Below are 20,500 nucleotides of genomic sequence, written 5' to 3'. Positions count from 1 at the left end.
GTGCGTTTGCATTCTCTGGGGTCTCTTGTACCAGCAGCAAGGACGGCTGCGTGGCCTGGGAGTGAGGGCGCAGCTCTTGATGCGGTGGGGGTTGTGCTGGTGGCTCGGCTGAGGAGGGCCTTTAATTAAATGCTGTGTTCTTCTGCTCCTGCAGCGACAGGTTAGCTTTGCTTCAGGTGCGAACCATCCTCCAGCAGCTGGGGCTCAACAGCACCTGCGACGACAGTATCATCGTCAAGACCGTGTGTGGAGCAGTGTCGAAGCGAGCGGCTCAGTTGTGCGGGGCTGGCATGGCTGCAGTAGTAGATAAAATTCGGGAGAACAGAGGATTAGAGCACCTGGAGATTACGGTTGGTGTGGATGGGACTCTCTACAAGCTACACCCACAGTGAGTGTTCACCTTCTCTGGGTTTGGTTGCCTGTGACCTGTAACGTGTTGCTGCATGTCCTTTTCCAGACTGATTTCTCTTCCTTGCTAAGAGAAGAGCCAGGGAAAGGAGTTCTTAATCAGGGCTCTCTAAAAGATAATCAGAGGATCAAGAAGGATTCAGGGTGCTGTGCCAAACTCAAGGCAACACAGCTTGCTGGGCAAGTTGGAAGCCACACAGGAAGGGGAAAGATCTCTTGGCCAGGCAAAGGCAGTGACAGAGCAGTGCTCGAATGCCTGGTGCCTCTTTGGAGGTGCCTCTTTGCTTGGTGCCTGTTTGGCAGATGTTTCTGTCCGGCAGGCAGAGGAGATGGGTTGCTGCAAAGCTGTTTCTCTCTGCTGTGAAAATGGGAGTGCTGCAAAGGCCCGTGGCGGTGCTGTGCTCTGTAGGTGCTGCAAGACCTCCCTTGCCCACTGCCATTGTTTCCCTTCACAGCTTTTCGAGGATTATGCACCAAACAGTCAAAGACCTGGCGCCCAAGTGCGATGTGACCTTCCTGCTTTCGGAAGACGGCAGTGGGAAAGGGGCAGCGCTCATCACGGCGGTGGGATGCAGGCTTCGTGATGCCGAGCAGAACTGAACTCCACAATCCCGGCCCTGTTTCTGTCTTGTGAGCACTTTCTCATAAAGCAGCGACTGCGTAGTCTGAACTGGTAAATAAATAAATAAAACAGAACTCACTGCTTTATTGGGAAAAAAAATACAACTAATGACATAAAAAGTATAGGATACAAGATAGAATGTGTGCTGTTAATAATATCTCCTGTTTATGGACCCCAATCTGCATGTTTCTTATTCACCTTGTTGGTACCTTCCCCATCTGTAGGTCATGGAAAAAATCAGTCTATAATTTCTGCAGATGTCAAAAATCAATTGTTGTCTGAGATGAAATTGCCCCCAGTTGATGTGCGTGGAGAGCTGCTGTTGCATCATACCAAGTGTGACCTTTGCAGCATCCCCGTTACGTGCACCGCCAGCACGCTGACCACCAAACCTGGGTGTTGAAGCTTTTAGTGAAAGGGAAGCGACGGTTCCCTGCTGCATATCTACCTGCTGTTGTTTCGTTTAGAGCAATCGTGGAAAAATCGCGGTGTGTCGGCACTGTGCACGCACATAACTCTGTAGTGGGACTTGACAATGTGACTTACTTGCTTCCTCGATGCCTGTTTTGTCATGGTAAAATTAAAGTAAACGCCCTTGTCCCACGGATCTGGTTCCACTGGTATTTCCCATTGCTTTTGTGAATAGTGTTGTGTTACCGAGCAAAACCTGTAACATTTGGGCAAGAAATCCCTAACGAGTAAAACACAGCGGTTGGTGATTGGGGTAATCCAAATCTCCAGACCTGGGAAATGGGTAGGTTTATGGTCCCTAGGCAGGTTGTGCTGTATTCATCTGTTTAAGGGGTTGTAAAAAAATATATATATTTTTTTCTCTTGTTATGAGTTTAGATCAGGGCACTGCAGCTGCCCTTCTACAGGATCTGCAGCAAAACAGTGTCACCTGGATGTGTACGCCTCCGTCTCTTGCCTTAAATGGGTATTTGCTTCCACGCAAAGCTTTAATCTTTAATACTGTTAAGCAGCCACTCGAAACACAAGCACTTTGCTAGAGTTAATGACCAGAAAGGGATGTGAGGGTTTGAGTTTGATCTCGATGTTGAGGACCTGAATGCGTAAACTAAACAAACCACACAGACCAAATTGGGCCCAGCTTATTCCACGAACTGAAGCAGCAACAGGGTTTGTATCACATACACTTGGTGTATTCTGCCCTCTGTCGAGCTGATGCCATTATTATACTTGCATAGCAGATGCATTACTTAAATCGAGAACCGGTTAGGAAGGCAAAAGGTAACTAACGTTTGCAAGTCACGCCGCTTTCTGCAAAGGGGGAGAACCCACAGCAGTATTTAATTCCCTCTCTCCTACCAAAAATGAATTTGAGATCTCCGCATGGTTTTCCCGGCTCTCTTCTCCTGCAGAAAGTAGATGGAAATTTGCAGGCTACTCTTCTCTGTCCTCTTTTCACCCCCTAAGATTTGGATTGCCCTACCTATCGATAACATTTCAATATGCGTTATGGTGCACTGTGAGTGAATGTTGTAACATGTGAGTCGCAAGCAGTCATCGCAGCTTTAAGTGTGTGTCTACCTGAAAAATTGCATGCCTAACTGGTTTTGCAAAGGTAGAGGGTCTTTTTACTTTGCACACTAGTAGCTCCCATACTAGTGTTCCGTGGTATTTGTGAAAATATTAAACTTTTTTTGATGTGCGTTAACTGGTGTTCAGTGGTTCTTTCTGGAAGAGATTCTGTCGGCTGCTGGCGTAGTGCTTTGGGAAGAGCTATTGTGCAGGGAGAGCTGTAACCTAATCCCAGTGGTGCCTGGGTTTTGTGTGTGTGTGTTTATTCCCGGGCATTCGGGGTCAGATTCAAACAGGGTGGATTTTGTTTGACACCGTACCTTGCCTTTCCTCATGTAGCTCAGCAGAGGCGCGGAGCCCACAACGCCCAAACCTTAGGGTGTGTGTAGTTTGTCTGCGTGCGTCTCGTGCCCTGTCGTGCAGGGAAAACCACAGTGCAGGGAGACTTCAGCCCGCTGCACCAAAGCAAATATTATGTTAGGCTTTGCCAGATACTCTGATGGCTGCGTTATGAGCGCTGTGCTCCTGCAGGAGCCTGACACACAGCAGCCACGTGCACGAAGGGCTGGTGCTTGCAGAACCGCGGCATCAGGTGCTCCTGTGCCGATGGTTTGCACATCCTACGTTGGAGTTGCGTATAAAGGCCCCTTCTGCATACACTACGGGTGTGCTTCTCCTGTAACCGGTTTTATATTACAGCTCGAGTAGTCCCTGACAGCCTTGACGTGCGGCTCTGACCCCAAATAGGAGTCAGAAGCAGCTGACAAAGTTTACGGGCGCAGGGGATGCGTTGCATTTTAGTTGCTGAAGGCTTGCAAATCTTACGCCTGCTGTAGGGGCGGTGTGAGCCATATGGGGGACCTGAGTTCAGAGCTCTTCAGCACATGAATCGTTCTATGATCTGTGGGCTAGGCTCGGTGCAGGACAGAGGATGAATGTGAAGTGCAAGTTAAACTTGGTCACAGGGTGACTGTGAAGTGAGGAGATGCTGGCAGGGGGGGTTCTTTGTATTGGATCCAGCTCATAACAAACAGAGTGAGTTTGTGCTTCTAACAGCGTGACTTTTCCTACTGTGGCCCACAGGTGATGTACTCGATGGGAAACAGCAGGGCCTGGTGGGACTTCCATTTCCTAACTTCTTCTTACCCCTAAGAAACTTGCAGGTGAATCACAAGCTATAACTCTTCGGAGAAATGCCTTCAATGTTAGCCAAGCAGTGACTGAGATGTCTTACTTAAAGCGTTTAAGCTTGGTGAATAAAATCATAATCTTTTTAATTGTTAAGCTGTAGAAACTACTTCGATATTGACACTCAGATCTTACATTTCCTGGGGAAAAGGCCATTTACATACCACTGTTGTAATGTCATCTGCTCCTTATTCCTCTGGGGATTCCTCTCAGAAGCCTTTTGAATAGGTTTAAAACAGGCAGCCCTTGTTTTGTTTTGTTTTCTTAAAAAAAAAAATAGCAGAAGGCAAAATAAAGTGTTTGTGAACTTCTGAACCCCGCTCTGTGCTTTTTGTTTGTTCCTTTGGTGTAACAATGAGATTCTTCAAATGCTTTTCCTTACAGCCTGCAGGGACTCCTTGGTCCTTAGAGCACAAGCAACTGTACAGAGGGGGGATTTATCGCTGACCTGGACACTTTATGCCTCTGCGTGGCATTTAATCAAGTCTATATTTATATGAAGAATTGCACGTGTTCACTCTGGAGCACAGTGCTCCTGTTACCTCGTATATCACAGGAAATAATGTAGCTGGCCATGGCATGCCCTCTTCTCTTCCAGTATCTAACGAGGGCGTGGGGCATCTCCACTTCCGTAACCGTTATTGTTTCTAGCAGACAGACTTCTCAGGATCCGCAGTGTGAGCCCTGCAGGAGACGTGGAACTGTGCTTGCAGACAGAAGTCGTCCTCCACTTTCTGCACCAAGAATGGGAGAGATGCCATGAGCAGGAAACATCGGTGCTTGTCAGGAGCTGCGCGGGGGAAACAGTGCCAGCACCTCCCTGACACTTGGGCACCTGAGATGGGATCCATCTGGCTGTTGTGCTGTGATGCTCCAAGATGGGATGCTCCAGAAAGACCCGTTTGGTCCCAAAAGACCTGCATTAGAAAGCCGCTGAAGAAGGGCTTAAATGCCTTACTGTCACATCAGCTGCACATGGGAGAGGTACAGCTTATAAAAGAGTGAACTTGTGCAGGTGTTCTTCAGTTTCTTGGAGCATGAGGCCCAGAGATGTGTGCCTTGCCAAGCGCCTCTCCCACATTGTTTTGAATCCCTGTAGGAGACTTGGTGGTGGCTGGCTGTCAGTGCCTGTTCTTTATTGTTCTCCCTCTGCCATGGCCGCACCCTTGCGGTGCGCTCTCAGGAGGAGCAGGCTGGCCAGTTAGGAGGGCTGGGCAGATAACATCGAGGCTAGGAGCTGCCTGCTGGAACAATTTAAAATGATGAACATTTTAAGAAAGGCACGCAGCCCTGTGCCGTCTGCCGTGTCCTATTAGTGAGATAAGTTTGCTGGGCCCCTGTGTTCCCCACAGCAGGCAGCAAGGTGGAGGAGATTAAGTGGAGAAGGAAGATGTATCTGCTGCTTTCTGTATTGAAATGGGCTTGGGAAAATCATATCCCTGAGCACTGTTTCTGTTCAAGCAACGAATCTTTGTCCTGAATTTACTGTCAAGCCTGGCAACGCTTTGTAGCTTTTGTTCTCCCAGAGCAAAGGGGAATATTTGGAATAACTGGGACTTGTTGACATTGTAGGAGCCCCCTGTGTGCCAAGGTGTGTCTCTGTGATGTTATATGCCAGCCTGTCACGAAAGGTGAAGGTGATTGGAAGGTGCTACTTATCACCCCAGTATTAAATACTGCATTGCATTAAGTATCGTGCTTTTATTTCAGCTTGTCCCGTTCTGCACATAACGTCTCAGGCTTTGAAGATGACATATTTCAGCCTTTATTTTAGTATCTGAGAGGAGAAGAACAGTGATGACAAGATGGGGTAAGTCTGGAAAGGGGAACGAAGGGAATGTCTGTGCTGGGGACCGTGGTGGGGTTGCTGGAGTTGGGGTACAGGCAGCTTCGGCAGTGCAGAGCTCTGGGATGCCACCAGCCGTGCACCACCCCAGTGTGTCACGCGGCCCTCCGCTCCTGTAAGTAAGCAGTCGTGCTGCAAACCAGGCTGCTCAGCTAGGGGGCTGAGGAGTTATGCTCAACAGCTATTTTTGAGGACCCTCCCCAGTGACAGGAGCTTGCAGCCCCTCTGACCCAGGCTGCCTATGGCTCTTCAGAGAGCCTCGCTCCCCCGATGAGCTACCACAACTGTGCAGGTGGAGGAATCGCTTGAGCACACTTCAACAGGAAAATTGCGTCATGTTTTGGTACAAGCTTGTAGAAATCCATGCAAAGATGACTCTTTAGGGAGCTGTTTCTCACTTCCAAGTGATGAGGGATGGCGCTGGTGAAATCGCAGGCCTGAAAATCCCAGAATTCAGAAAAGTTTCAGGGCAGGCTTTTCAGCATGGGTGCCTTTGTTGCAAACGAGCTCTGCTCCACGGCCTTGTCCACTTCAGGGCTGCTGAGCCACAGGAATTAGGTGTCCCCACACCCCAAGGGTACATCTAGATTGGGCCAGATGAGCTCCAGCCTTTCTGTTCCATCAGCTCCTATCCAGATGGAAGTGTCCTGTGGAACAGAGAACAGGAACTCGCCATCAGGAAGGGAATAATTGATATTCTACTGATGAGTAGAATGCTGTCTGAGGTCTGTTTTGCTTCTGTTTTGACTTGATGGGCAAAACGTGTCTTTTCTATATTGCAGTGTGGGTTTAAAGGAGGGCTGAACTTGTATCCAGAGCTGGGTGATGTTTGGACCTACATGGATATAAGTCTTGTTTTATTGTCAGAGTGCTTTTGATGCTGATGGCACCTGTAAAAGTCCCCTAGGAAACAGACCTGCCTCAGGGCATCTACAAACCTGCTGCCTTTAAATGGTGTCTTAGAATATGCCCCATCCCTGGAAGTGTTCAAGGCCAGGCTGGATGGGGCTTTGAGCAGCCTGGGCTGGTGGCAGGGGGTTGGAGTTAGATGGGCTTTAAGGTCCCTTCCAACCCAAACCGTTTTGTGATTTTAATAGAGTCAGAACCAGAAGAAGAAATCAAAGCGTTTGCTGGGTGGGGGTAAATGAAGTCTTCTCTTCCTCATTGAAGTGAGTTTCTGTGTTGAAACTTGATTTCTTTGACTTCCTGCGTGTCGACTGATAAAGGGATGGGGATGTAAGTCTAAGCTTGTCTTTCTCAGTTGCTTTTATACACGGACACCACCGGAAGGCTAGCTTGAAGCCTGAACGAAACCTGTAAGCATAAGAAAAGAAGTCAAACGGCAAGATCTTTTTAACTGCACAGAGAAAGAGCAGGTGTGTAATTCTGCCTCTGAATGACCACGGAGATAAAAGGTTTCTATTGAAATTGAAGCAGGAAATGGCACTGGGGAGCCCGAGGCCAGACTTGCTGCACCAGCGTCCTGAGAGCAGCCCGTTCTCAGTGCAGAGCGAGAGGGACATCTCTTGGCACGGCAGGGTTCTGCTCGTGCAGCCGTTTGCTCGTGGCCACGTGCTGTCTGCACTTTCTTTGGAGGCAGAAAATCTTAAGGTGTTGTTAGTGGCATATAAATTCACTTCTCTGCCTGTTGAGCACAGCTGAAAATCGCAGTGGCTTTGACCTCCAAAGGATTCTACCTTTACAGACAGATCTTCTGCGTGCACGCTACTCACCTCTGGTTAAGGCAACAGTATATGATGGGGTTGTACATCGTTGAACTCATGGCAAGCAGAAAGATCGCCAGGTACACCTGCTGAATGTACTTCTGCTGGTAGATGTCTTCCTTGAAGCTCCCCAGGATGAAGTATATGTGATAGGGCAGCCAGCAGACGGCGAAAATGATCACAACTACCACCATGGTCTTCACAAACTGGAAGAAACACACAGTGTGTTATTCCTGGGCCTCTGTAGGGTTGTCTGGGCCTGCTGGGGAAATGGGAAATGCCACTGTTGTTTTGTGTCTGTTTTGCCCTCCTGAAGTGCTGTGTGTGGTACGTAGAGCTGGGCTGTTTGAGCAAACCAACTCCTGGTGACGGAAGTGGGGAACAGCGAGGGAGCGAGAGCAAACGTTCCGCCGTGCGCTTCCTGCAGAGGAACCGTTTGCAGCTCCATCAGGGAGATTTGGTAGGGAGATGGGAGAGCTGCTGTTACCCTGACACCTCTCCACCCCATCCGGAGCTTATCCCTGTGGCGTGTGGATCTACTGGGCACTGCTTTACTCTCTAAGGACTGCTGGGCAGCCTGGCCCACTGACGTGAGCCTTTCTTCCTTGGAGCCTGTCTGGTGCATGTAAATCACCATTTTTTTCATGCTTGTTGGCTTTACCCTTTGCCCCCAGCCCAAAATAATTTGTCAACCTTTCGTGCCCAGTCCCACAAGATTTTGCATGAAATGCAAGCTCTGTGTTGGAGCTGGGGGCAGAAGGGCTGGTGTGTTTAGGGTAATTATTTTTAAGTTTCCCCTCTGACCTTTTTCTTGGCATTGACTTGATGTTCGTAGCGGACTCTATTAATGTGGTTGCCTGGAACCGCACTGCTCCACAGAGTAATTCCTATGATGCTGTATGCAACAAACATCACCATTAAAGGCAGTAAGTAAATCAACACGATCACTGCAATGTGGTATCTGAAAAAGAAAAGCAGGCACATTTGCGTCGTCAGTATATCCTTTGAAGGGATCTATCAGAAATTGGCTCCCATTAACTTCAACCCCAAAGCGTAAAGCAGCAGAAATTTTGCCTACAAACATCATTAGAGGGGCTTCTGTAAACAGCAAAAGCTCATCTCATCTCTCTCGTGTTGTGATGATTAGTCCTTGGACTGGATTCACTGCTCTTCCAAGACAGAGAAATGCTATTTATCTTTTATCAGAGGGTTACAGTCCACGGCCACCTGAACTTTGCTATCCCGCTGCACTCCTGCTGACTTCTGAGGCTTGTGGCTGTAAAAATGTGAACCTTTCAATCACATTTGCAAAAGGAATATTCCAAAAAGCCTACTTGACAAATGCAATGGTGCCAAAATCTTAATTCAGCAACGCTCAGGGACTTCCCAATGTAGCTGGCTGCTAGCAGAGTGCACGAACTGAGCAGGGCAGGCAGGGAGGAAGGAGCGTTGCTGATTTATAGCACGTGCACCGTGAGTGACAGCCATCACTGTGTTTCTATTGCTGGCTGGTTTTATTTGTGAGCACGCGCACAATTAAATTTTTTGTCACCATCAGGCTGCTTGGTTTCTGCTCCAGATGAAAGCACTGCCACCTCCCTTGGCTGTACGTGAGCTTGAGCTCTGTTACCCCACGAGCTTCTGCTGGTTCCCCCGTGCTTGGGTTTGATTTTTTTAAGCAACCACTATTTATGGGGAGGGAACAACCTGCTCACTCAGTTATAGCATCTGTCCCATTAACATAAACAGTGCAAAAAACTGGGATTAGGCAGGAGGGCTCTGGCACACGCTGCTGGCAGTGACCACAAAAGGCTGGGTGCGTGTTTCTTCTCAGTGGGACAACACTGTGTAGATGCTCGTCGCATTAGCAACCGGGGTCGGCTGTGTTGCAGAGCACTGGAGGAATCAGCATCGGGGCTCTCCATGTGGGACCCAGCCTTTCTGCGACGTTAAACCCCACCGACAGACACTGAAAGGGGGGGCGGTGATGGTGCGGGGTCAGGAAATAGCCATGTAAAGCTGTGCTGGAAGTGGGAAGTCCACCCTGTCGTGTGTGGGGGGGCTGCACTTCATTGCTAGCCAATCCCCTGGAAAAGTCACTTAATGAAGGAAATAAGTGTAGAAAAATACTGTTTGTGAGGTGTGGAGTGTTTGTTGTCAGCCTGCTTTCCACCTCTCTTAATACTTTTCCTTAGGATTTGGACTGTCACGAGAGTGGCCGCATGTGGCTTTTTCTCCGTGCTCCGTATTGCAGGCGTTCATCCCGACAGAGCCATCAGTCACGACGATTTCTGGAGATCACTGCTGCCAACCTCCTTGCTAGGAAAGCTACTGAAACCTGCAAATCTGAGGCTGTTCGGGGGGAGAGCTGGTGAATGTGCTGAGATTTATTGTGCTCAGGAGCTGCTGCTCTTCAGCTGAGGATCCCAGAAAGAACCTGCCCCGTTATTTGCCGTGTTCAGGATGAACTTTTCTGGGCCCACAGAGATAACAGGCAGCGATTTCTTTGGTAATCTGCCAAAGCTTTACTTCAGTCCTTCCCAAAGAATGGCTGTGGGAGAAATAATCCTAATGCTTTTCATCTGAATGAAATAGCATGCACCTTTGCAGGTGAGGGGTTATGTAGCATTTTCCAGCTTGCCTCATAGAAGAAGAGAGGCGTGCTTCATCCCCAAATGCAGACACGATATTTTGTTTTTACTTTCAGGTGAGAACAGAGCCTTTCCCAAAAGGCTTCTTGGTTTTAAGGCGATTTCCTACTACCCCTCCTTCTCGGTTGATGGGAACCTGGTGTACTTTGTTCCCAAGTGGGACGGGGGTACCACCAAGGAGCCCTCGGAGGTATGTGACCCAGCAGGGCCGGGATGTGAACCTGCTTTCACTCTTTGCTGTTTTTTGGGACTGGGAAAAACTGACAGCCAGGGGCTGAATGTGCTGCGGATCAGCCAAGTTTACATGGAGTTCCTGGAACTTGGCACTTATTAGTGTGAAAACCTGTTAGTTGGGTAATAACTAACCGTAGGAGGCGCCCAGCTGTCTGCCAGAGGTGCTGAAGGGAAAAGCATCCATGGTGCATGTAGCTGGGGAAAGGCATGCACAGCGAAGAATGGATGCGGGGAGATTAGCGCTTGGTTTTGGTTTGAAGAATTGCTCCCATTTTCTTAATCAATTTGTTCCTTTTCCTCCGCTCTTCCATTACTGCTTTGTATAAATGTTTTGCCTGATAGATTTCTCAAGCTGCTCTGTGTATCATGTACTTTGAATAATGATTAATCACAGCAGATCCCCTAAACGCAGGGTATGGCTTGTTTCATCTGTCTGAACAATCTTGGTTTAAAGCAGGAGGAAATTGCTATGAGGGCTCGGAGCTCTCGGGAGTGCAGATGTGTGTCTAGATAAGTAGATCTATAAAACCTTCAGATGTTTGAAACACGCTCCTCTCTTTTTTTTTTAGCTAATTATGATTTTTAGCTAATTATGTGGCTTCTCAGCATTAAAAATATCCAGCTCCCTTCTGCCTGATGGAGGGGGGGAATCCAAAATCTTTAAAACCAGGATTTACTGCTTGTTTAAAGACTTTATGCTCTAGTTTCTCTTAAATCCACCAAGCCCTGTATCTAGGCTTTCTAGATCTTATGGCCAGTATTCAAAGCAGTGGAGGATGGAGTAGCACCCTTCTTCGCCCTGAGCATGACAACGTGGTCGCTTTTTCCACAGCTGCCTTAAACTGAGCTTAGATGGGCTGCCCCAAACCCATATTCCCCAGCTGCGTGGTTCCCCTAAAAACCTCCCCCTCCCGCAGCCCTCTCTCCCGGTGCTGTCTGTAGCCCACAGTTTGGTCACGACACTAAATTCATAGTTAACTTTTGCAGGAATGGTGAGTTTTCTTGTTTCTCTTACGCGAGCTGGTGCTTCGATCCGACGTCATCTGGCCAGACGACGATGCACTTCGTCGTTCCGTTGTCTGTCAAGATCTCGGCGTAGAAGCACTGCGGGAAGGCGAGCCCAAATGCCACCAGCCAGATTATTCCTATGATGACTCTGGTGTTTCCAGCAGAAAGCCTGGGCTTGAAGGGATGGATTATAGCCACATACCTGCAAGAAAAATGGGTAATGCTTTTATGGTTCCATTGGTCAACTGTACAACAAATACAGCAAGTGTAAAAACTCACCAGCTGATATGGTGGGATTTATTTGTAGAGCTACTCTGTCAGGTTCCAGGAGCTAAACCCCTTCTGAAGAGACTAATTGCAAGTCTTAAGGTAGGATAGATGGATCTCATCTGGATGGATACTTCTGGTGCAAGGAGGAAGCAATCATTTATGCTGTCTGCGTATTGTCCTTTGCAAGTATTCCCCTTTGATATTTTTTTTTTTTCGAATTGCTTTTTAAAACGCTTTGTACATTTGGTCTGAAATTTGGTGCTGTGAACTCTGTGTTAGTTTGTGTTTAACAAACTAACTGTGTTAGTTAGTGTTTAACACCATGCCCTTCTTCCTTCCTCAACAAAATGACCTAACCGTGCTGGTCCCGCTAATTGTGTCAGTCTTGTTTTACACCCCACGTTATGACAACAGCAGATTGAAGTCTCTGGTATCCTTTTCTCTGGAATCCCCCCGCCCCCACCTTGATTTTTAGCAGTGGAAAACTCCTGTGCCATCCACCTCTGCCTGTAAATGCTGGAGCGCTTGTGCTTGTGATTTAAGGGAAAGGCTGACCCTTTCTTCCCACACCTGCTCAGAGCCCTCATGGCACATCTGACTATTAGATTACTTGCAAGCCCAGGGCGCTGCCTGGTTTTAAGTTCCCTCTGTAGAAATGCAGGGTATTGTAACAAGTCCTTAATCAATTATGCATTTCTTGTCATGCTTTCCCATCTCCTTGCCATGGTTGTTTACAAAGGCAAAATAGAGTGGAAAATGCCAATTACCTCCCGGTTTTTACAGCGAAAATGTGACAAATTCTGTGCTGTCTCCTGGCCAAGCCGTCTGGAGAGAGCTCTGCTCAGGCATTGCTGCAGGACAGAGGGTGACTGCACGGACAGGCAGCACAGTAAGTAAGCCAGAGCCGCACAGCAGCAGAGCCTTATTTAGCTATGAAATGTTCATGTCACCTCACTTTCCTTAGCTCATCCTCATTATACAGTGCTCAAACCTGCTCAGGGAGGAATCAAGTGGCAAATGTTCTCCTGAATGTTTGCCCAGGGAAGTGCCCAAACCCATGCCCTGCGGCTCTTGGTGACCAGCAAGCCCCAGGTATAAATGCTGCCACTGGTGGCTGAGGTCTCCTCATCCCTCTTGCTGTGCAGAAAAGCTACGTTTTCCCCCTGCTTCGTGCCCCCTCCAAGTGACACCCCAAGATGCTGGCACCCTTTCTCTGGTCCTTGTCCCGCGTGGACGACATACGCTGAGCTCCTACCTCTCTTGCAAACCTTCTAAAGAGGGCCTAGGAGATTTGGTTATATGGAGTGTGAAACTTGAGCTGGTAATACCTCTGCCTGGGGTGCTGTGTGCAGTGGGAACAGCTGCTCCAGCACACAGCAGCCCCAAATGAGGAAGCAGAGTAGCCCTATAGCTGATGAGCAGTTGTGGCTTGTCCACAGCAGACGAAGATGCCTGATAGATCGATCACCTCTTGTCCTCCTGCCTTACAGTAAACAGTTTCAAAAGACGTTTTATTAAACTTAAACAACTGAGCCGAAGAGGACACAAGTTCTCATAATAAATGGAAGCTGCAAGTTTCCAGGAGACAGTGTCAGGATCTATTTTAAGGTTAAGCAAGAATAGCTAAATATGGTTCGCAGGGAGATGCCAAGTTTTCTTTCTGATCCTTGTCATGCGACTAAAGAGTTTTGGCTTTATAGAAACTTTTGCCAAGTGTCCCCAAGAAAAATGGGAGCTGGGAGACATGGGGACAGGCTGAAAAGGACTTTTTTTTTAATATTCTTTGGGAGATCACACGTATAAAACATCTGTTACCAACAACCCTTGATTAAAAGCCAGGAACAGCAAAAGAGTATTCGAGTCTCAAACTGAGCTGCTGTCGCCTCTAAACAGAGATCTGCTTTCATCTGGACAACTGCGTGGTGATCAGCACCTTGCTCATCTCCCCGGGCTTGTTAGCGATCCTCCTGGTGCCTTCAGGAGCCACTGCCCTGCTCTTTGGAAGCTGCCTGGCCCTGGCCCTGCTGCGAGTGCAAGTTTCAGTGGGCGTTGCAGGGCAAAGCCTTCTTACGCCAGCTAGGTTTGTTTATCTCGTTTGATTTGTCTATCGCTTGCTTCCTCGGCTGGGTGTGCCAGGGCGAACCAAGCCGCCCGCAGGGGCGGGAGTTCCAGAAGTGACCCCGGTGAGTCACGGAGCAAGGTTTGCAGATGGCTCCAGAGGGATGTTGGCTCCCTTCCTGGGGGAGCTGGAAGAGCCCTGTGCAGATACGCACGCTTGATAAGAAGCAGAGGAAAGCTGAAGGAAACTGCAAAGCCAACACGAGGGCTTAATTTCTGGGTGACTGGGGGAAGACCTTTGCCATGGGGTTGCAGCAGGGGCATAGGATGGAAAAGACACAGACGTTCCTTCCCAGAGTTGGGCAATCAGAGGACGAAATGGAAAGAAGGAAGGCAGAGAGTCTCAAAGGGAGCATCATCTCCCTTATTTCTTTGACATGTCACTGCCTGTAAGACAGGAAATTCCCATGGACTTTTGACCGCTTTCTAGTAAAAAGAAAAACATCATCATGCTACTCAACAACGAGGTGTAAGCACATTTGGAGTGCCCAAATTTAAGCTCAAGTAAAAGAGACTTGGTGGATGTAAGAGGGTATTACAGAAATACCAAGTTACCTCAGAAGTCAAAGTCTCTGTAATTACTTTCCTCCCTCTTGGAACTGGTCATTGTTGTGACCTGGTGGAACCGACTGCCATTTCTGATCCACTTCCCAGTATTTCTGGTGGTTTGCCAGTGCACTGGACCCGCAAGTGGGGTTGTGGATTATGATGCTTTCAGCATCCCACAACACGTTCATGCTGCTCCAGCGCCATCCCAGTGATGGGTCCTTCTCGTGGTTTAAAAAAAAAATAGCTTGCATGATGACTGGGAAACATTTTATGACCAGGAACGTGGGAACAATAAAATATCAGCTTGTTACAGACTTGGAATGGCTCAGGCTGGAGATAAGACAGGAGAGCCTAACTTTCTTCCCATTAGTAGTGTGTAACCCCATAGCCTATTTGTCTAGCACTCTTCCCACCTTGCTGATAAGGCACCTGCCACGGTAGGCGGGGGCCAATGGCACAAAGTATTGCGATAACGTTTTCTAACTTAGAGCAGACTTCTCAGATCTTTATCTTCCCCAGTCGCCTCTTACCTCTCGGCGGCCACGGCTGTCATGGAGTAAATGCTCACAAACATTGCGGTGATGGGGAACCAGTTCTGAAACCTGCAGAATTCCTTGCCAAAATACCAGACGTTGTGACTGGCGTAAATAAAATTGAAGATGGTGTTGAAAGCGGACATCAGCAAATCCGAAAGAGCCAAATTAACGATAAAGTAATTGGTGGCAGTCCTCATCCTCCTGTGCGCGAGGATGATCCAGGTGACGGTGATGTTGCCGACGATGGAGGTGATAATGATGAAGGAATAGGTGATAGCCCACAGAGCGATTTGCCAGCCCGGCTGGGTAAACTGGGTTACGGCCGTCTGGTTGTCGCCGTCCTCGAGGGAGTCAGCCTGCAAAACGTTGCTCGCGTTTGAAACGAGGAATGTGCTCATGGTTTTTCTTCGGCTAAGCAGAAAATAAAATCAGTGGGCATCTGCTCATTTTCCTGCGGTAAGTGCTGGTGTTATGAATCCCCATGCGTGTGACTTAAGTGCTGTTAAAAAGGCACCGGGATGCGATGTCTCATGTCCTCTCCTCCTGTTTTCCAAGTGAGGCGATGCAGTTCCAGGAGGAAATGATTGATAGCAAGGGCCTCCAACTTGCCTGGCATTTTAACGTGTGCTTGAAGAGCAACACCAAGAGATTAACTCTTCCCACTTGAGGTCCTTTTTCCTTTTTTTTTTTTTTTTTTCTAAAAAAAAAGGGGGTGTTTTCCTGGTCAGTGACAAGTAGTCTCTTCGTTTACCTTATTTTTAGGGCCAAGGAAATACAATAGAAGTATCAAGCCATAAGTAACCTCAATCCAATGGAAATCCCTTTTCGAGGCGGTGGTTTTCCACGGCGTCAGGTATCCGACCCCTCTGCAGTGGCACCGAGGCGGGAGCTGTTCTGGGATGGATTTGCTCTGGGGTTTAAGGGCACTTTGAAAGGAGGTGGAGTCTCTTGCAGGCAAAAGCTAAACAACCAATTTGACATCGAATGAAACGCAGCAAAGTGGTGCTTAAAACTCGTTTCCTCCCTCTGTTTATTTGGAAGTCATCGCTGAAATGGACGTGCTGCTGTATCAGCGTTTGGAGGCTTAAATGCAAAGGTAGCTGCTCCGCGGGGCTTACCAGTCCTGCTGTTCTTGGGTTTCCAGGGCCCTTCCTGGCTTCAGGGGAGTTCTTGGAACAAAAAAGAAACAAACTGCATTCGGCATGATTTGAGCAAAGGGCTCTTGCTCTCTGCACGTGTTTGTAGGGTTATCAGCGCTTTTGATACATTTCATTTAATGGGGAGCTCCCAACATAACGCGACTCAACCAGCCCTGTTTAATAGCCTTGGTATGATTTGATCTGTGTCAATCAGAGCAGTGTGTCCTGTGGGTGCCTGAAGGATCGCCGGTGAATATTGCCTGGAGAGAGGCGTTTGTTGCAGTAAACCCGACCAGTGACTTGTAATAAGGCTTCAGGGGGAAGCGGGCACCCAGGATCTCATCTGGAGCTCCAGAAACCCGCCTTCAGCTGCTGTCTAGCACAAAGGGACCTCAGCTCCCAGCCCTGTGATGCTGAGGGGCTGAGCAAGGGATGCGGGAACCAAGGCTCAATTCCCCCTGGGGTCCCTGCACCCCTTTTCCCAACGTGTGGTGCAGAAAAGTGCATGTGAGGAGCCCACGTCTGGTGCACCTGGAAGGGGAGCCCCCGGCCCCAGCTCTGCTTGGAGCACAGCTCTCCTGCTCGCTGGCAGCTTTGGAGCGAGCTACGTAAACAGAAGCAACACATCGAGGCTGAGATTTTAAAGAGTACTTGGCACTGGCTCGTGCGTGCTCTGCTAGAAGCTAAAAGCATTTCAGGTATTAAAACCTGTTTTCAGGATTCAGCTCACTCCCTTACCCAAAAACTGTGCAAAAATGCACAAAAATGTCTCTTCCTGAGCATGGCCTGCCCCAGGCCCTTCCCCGACACCTTGTTAAACAGCTTACGAGCCTTTCGCTTTCTGTGTGCAGTGCAGGAAGGCTTTTCATCTGTTTTGCAATATGAATTCAGCAGCTAATGGTGTTCACGTTTTTTTTATTACTTGAGCTCACTCAAATCTCTTTCATTTTCACAGAGAATATGAGCAAAAGCCTCCATGTGTTTAGCTGAGACGGTAGCTAAATTAATTCATCAGCCTTTGTTACAGGAAGCACAATATTAGCAAGTGTTCCCCCCCCCAAAATACTGATGTTTTGAAGGTGAAACCAGAATCCCCATGGGCTGACCATGAATTTGAAGGTGCTCAGGGTGCCTGCACTGAGTCACCCCCGAGGTGGTTGCTGGTTGTGCATCGATGAGCTCGTTGTCCTGGAGCCTGGCCAGCCATGAAGTGTGGTCTGTTGGCCTCTTGACTTACCCACTCCAGCAATTTTTACAAAGGCAGAGTCCAAATTGTTCAGGAAAGTCATGCTTGCCTGTGACTGCAAGCGAAATCTGCTTCTGTAATGGTTTTTGGAGGTAGACCAGGGAAAGGGACTATCTGAAGGCATGCTTTTGGGTTTGGCTGGCTTTATTGTTGTTTTTACCATGGGCAAGATAGCTGGAGGCCAAACCTCGCTGTGCTGAGTCATGGGTGCCAGGTCCAGGCAAAGCGCAAGAGATGCAAACAAAAGATGTGGGTCTGGAAGGTCAACGAAGGGTGAATGAGGTACATTTGGTCTGGTAGAAAAATAGTCCAAAATAAGAGGTGGTAGAGGCTTTAATCCTATTGCACATTGAACTCAGCTTTTGGAGGAAGGACCTTTGTCCAGGGACCAGCTCTGAGACCAGGACATGAGGACCACAGGCGTGGGGCAGGATGGAGCTGGGCAGCAGCTGTAGCAGCCAGCTACAGGGGGGAGAGCCTGCAGGCAAGGAGGACCCCCAGAACCGCAGGCAATTCAGAACATCTCACTTGAACCTCCACTTACTGCCAATCCGCGTTGCGTCCAGAAATCTTGTCATTTCGTTGTTAGCAAAGCCTGGGATTTAGACAAAAGAGCTGATTTTCAATTCAGCTGTTTTCATACACTTTCATAACAGAAACCTGCTCTGACAGTATTGGCTCAGCCCGGAGTGAAAACAACGGGACAATGGATGTTCCTTTCAAACGGCTTCCCCATCCAGCCCCTCGTGCTCTGAAACCGGAGCACGAAAGGCGAGGTAAGGCGGCAGCAGAGTCAGGCTACAGCTATCGACTGAGTTAAACAGGGGAGACGTGTAAGTGGCAGGGCTGTATTCGGGTGGGTGCGATGCCCACGAGACACAAGGGACGGGTGGTCGACGATTTCCAGTGGCACTACGTGCGATGAGATGTCCTGACCACGTGCTGTTGGTAGGCGTCAGGGACATTTGCAGATTTGTGCGGTTGTTGATATTTTAGAAGATAAATACTCCAAAGCATTGTATTATGTGTTGCTGACAGAAACTAAACAGGTGCTGAGCTGTTTTGCTGCTGGCAGGGACCTGGGCTGGATTATTTGTTTCCTAAAGGGAAGAAGTTCAGCACTGCATGCAAAAGCAGTGGCACTTCCCATAACAGAATGACCCGAGAAGGTTTTTTAGGCTTTAAAAATAAGCTTATTTTTTAACAACTGCTGGTTTATTGTATGTACCTCAGAAAATGATGTGTGCCTGGCCACTTACCCAGCTTCACGTACACGGTCTCCTTGCTAAAAACTTCAGGACAAAAGTGGCCGCCGTCCATCTGCTGTGACACCAGGCACCGATGTTTCGATGCCATTTGCCGGGACACGGCAACTGACTGGGGCAGTTGTCTGCTGCTGCTGAGTGAGGCATTTCTCCCGAGGAGAGCAGCCCTTTGTGGGATGGGAAGGGGCTGCTCGGTCCCGTGCGCACGAGGGACTTGTTGTGCTTCACCGCAGCCCTGGTGGCTTCCCAAAGCCTGGCGGTGGCAAACGGAGCGCGAACGCTGACGGCAGCAGTCCGGAGGCATCGCTGGACGTCCCCACGGCTGTGTTTTTGTCCACATTGTCTGAAGGCCCCTGCCGGGGAGGGGTGTGGGGGGGAACCAGAGGGAAACCAGCCGGCGAGCGCTCTGGGGACGCCTCCTTGTGCTCGCGACGCTTTTATTTTCTCCTTTGCCCTTGGAGGTTCACGCAGCTCGTCCCACGCCCACGCTCCCCGCGTCCCCGGGGGCGGAAGCGGCAGCGGGGCCGCTCCCTGCTGGGCTGGGAAGGGAAGGGAAACGAGGAGAAGGGAAGGGAAGGGCGGCAGCGACAGGTGCTGCGAGGATGGCGACGGGGGACGCGGAGCAAGCGCGCTACTGCCAGCGGCTGTCCTACCTCTGCCTCAAGTTCACCCTCATCGCCTACTCCACCGCCTTCTGGGTGAGCCGGGGGTACGGGGGTACCGGTGCCAGGCGTGTTGCTGCTGCTTCCCCGTGTGAGACGGAGGAGTAAAGCCTCTGCCCTCATCCGGCGGCGTAAAGGGGCGATTCCTCCCCCGAGGTTTGGGGGAACCGATGCTGCGAAGCTCACGCAGGTTGTCAGGTGCAGCCCGCGCGTTTTCTCTTAAAGGGTGCTTTTTGGGGCTCCGGGCTGTCGGTGCGACAGGCGCTCAGGCAGGTTTTTTTTTGTCTCCGCCTTGTAGGTTAAAGACGTGGGAGGGTGGTTTCGGATTCACCGGGTGCCTCTTTCAGGCTGCGAGCTGAGGAATGAATGAAAATCCAAAAGCCAGGTGCTTCGGACGCAGCTCAGGCTCCTGGGGGATCCTGGATGCCTCCTGGTGTTTTTGTCTCTCGTAACAAACAAGCACACAAAAGGAACCCCCTTATTTTCGACTCCGGAGGCTTCCTGCGTTACTCGGTTATTGTGTGGGTGCGATTTTGGGGGACGGAAGGCAGATTTGTTGTGCTGGTTTCAGACCCGGCTTTGCAGGTTCCCCGCCAAGGAAGGTGCGCGCTGCCTGCTCCGTCCCTCCCTTCGGCCCCCGGGCTGCTCCTGGCGGGATGCAGGAATCCCTCTGCTAGCACAAAAAGGACACCGCTGTCACGTTTTGCCGAGCGGCTGCCTGGAACAAAGCCCCTTTCAAGCAGCGCGAGGGGGATTTCATTTACTGCTCGCCGTTGTTTGCTCCGGATTTTCTACGCCCGGGTCCCTGTTTGCAACCGAATGCTTCCGTTTCCCCGGCACGGCAGCCGCTGGCGTTCCCTAAAATCACAGGGGGCTGAAGCAGGTCAGTGTGACAGTGTCAGACGGCTGATTTTGGTACGGGGCCATCGCTGCCCTGCCTGCCATTGTCCCCTGGGTGCCTGCCGGTGTCATCCGGAGCCTGTTGACAACACGGGTGTCACACCCGTGCTCTCCCGGCAAGGGGCATGAGCCTGATTTTTGCCAGCAGCATCCAGCCTTTTAAACAGAGGGTGCCCTTGCTGGAGGGGCAGGTGAGTTAATGCTGTTCAGATGGGGTTAAAACCATCAGCTGGGAAATAAAGCATTTATTTCCTCTTGGGAAAGCAACTTCCGTGCCTGGGAAAGCCCCTGGTATTTGCAGGGCGCTGGATGCTCGCTGGCCGTCAGTCAAGGCCGGTTGATTTTTCCTGCGGACGCAGCCTGAGCTGCCGGATTCAGGGCTGTTGGGAAGGATGCAGGATGTAAACAGGCGGTGTGTTTGTGGCCACCGACGTAAAAGTTGTGTTTCCACCTCTGGTCACGGGAAGGGAGAGCGCTCCTGGTGGGGTGCAATTCCCACCGAGTTAGCACAGCGGTGTGGTGAAGGGTGAAAAGGTTTTTATTTCATGCTTTAAAAGCCACAACGTTATGAAAGCATAAATCTTATGCAAGG

General features: G+C 49.6%; 3 protein-coding genes across 7 annotated transcripts in view; 2 read left to right on the top strand and 1 right to left on the bottom strand.

Annotated features, from left to right (window-relative positions):
- Positions 1-1,008, top strand: part of LOC118168901 (hexokinase-1) — a 42,192-nt gene extending 41,184 nt beyond the window's left edge. For both annotated transcript variants that reach the window (XM_035329620.1, XM_035329621.1), the window contains 2 exons: positions 155-388; positions 864-1,008. In XM_035329620.1, coding sequence (XP_035185511.1) covers positions 155-388; positions 864-1,008 — 379 coding nt within the window. The remainder of the gene's footprint in view (positions 1-154; positions 389-863) is intronic.
- Positions 1,009-5,480: 4,472 nt separating this feature from the next.
- The window catches only part of TSPAN15 (tetraspanin 15), a 30,183-nt gene continuing 15,163 nt past the window's right edge, over positions 5,481-20,500 (top strand). The window contains exons 1-2 of one of the 2 annotated variants that reach the window (XM_035330206.1): positions 5,481-5,570; positions 10,038-10,171. In XM_035330206.1, coding sequence (XP_035186097.1) covers positions 5,558-5,570; positions 10,038-10,171 — 147 coding nt within the window. In that variant the 5' untranslated portion in view covers positions 5,481-5,557. Of the gene's footprint in view, positions 5,571-10,037; positions 10,172-18,710; positions 19,045-20,500 lie in introns of those variants that run through there. The other variant, XM_035330207.1, reaches the window with a different exon arrangement.
- Positions 5,510-17,558, bottom strand: TACR2 (tachykinin receptor 2). 3 transcript variants are annotated; one of them, XM_035330202.1, is made up of 6 exons: positions 17,242-17,557; positions 14,691-17,130; positions 11,231-11,425; positions 8,135-8,291; positions 7,340-7,536; positions 5,510-6,920 (listed from the first exon to the last, which is right to left on the bottom strand). In XM_035330202.1, the coding sequence occupies exons 2-6, from the start codon at positions 15,092-15,094 to the stop codon at positions 6,725-6,727; spliced, it is 1,149 nt and encodes a 382-aa protein (XP_035186093.1). In that variant the 5' UTR covers positions 15,095-17,130; positions 17,242-17,557; the 3' UTR covers positions 5,510-6,724. The 3 variants fall into 3 exon arrangements, with proteins under 3 accessions (XP_035186093.1, XP_035186094.1, XP_035186095.1); XM_035330203.1 differs by having other exon boundaries at positions 14,691-15,865; positions 17,269-17,557; XM_035330204.1 differs by lacking the exon at positions 5,510-6,920 and having other exon boundaries at positions 7,336-7,536; positions 14,691-17,558.

Source organism: Oxyura jamaicensis, chromosome 6, assembly GCF_011077185.1.
Source record: "Oxyura jamaicensis isolate SHBP4307 breed ruddy duck chromosome 6, BPBGC_Ojam_1.0, whole genome shotgun sequence".
In the NCBI taxonomy this organism is placed as follows: Eukaryota; Metazoa; Chordata; class Aves; order Anseriformes; family Anatidae; genus Oxyura; species Oxyura jamaicensis.
Note: the sequence above shows the minus strand (reverse complement) of the source record. Positions and strands in the feature narration are given on the sequence as shown.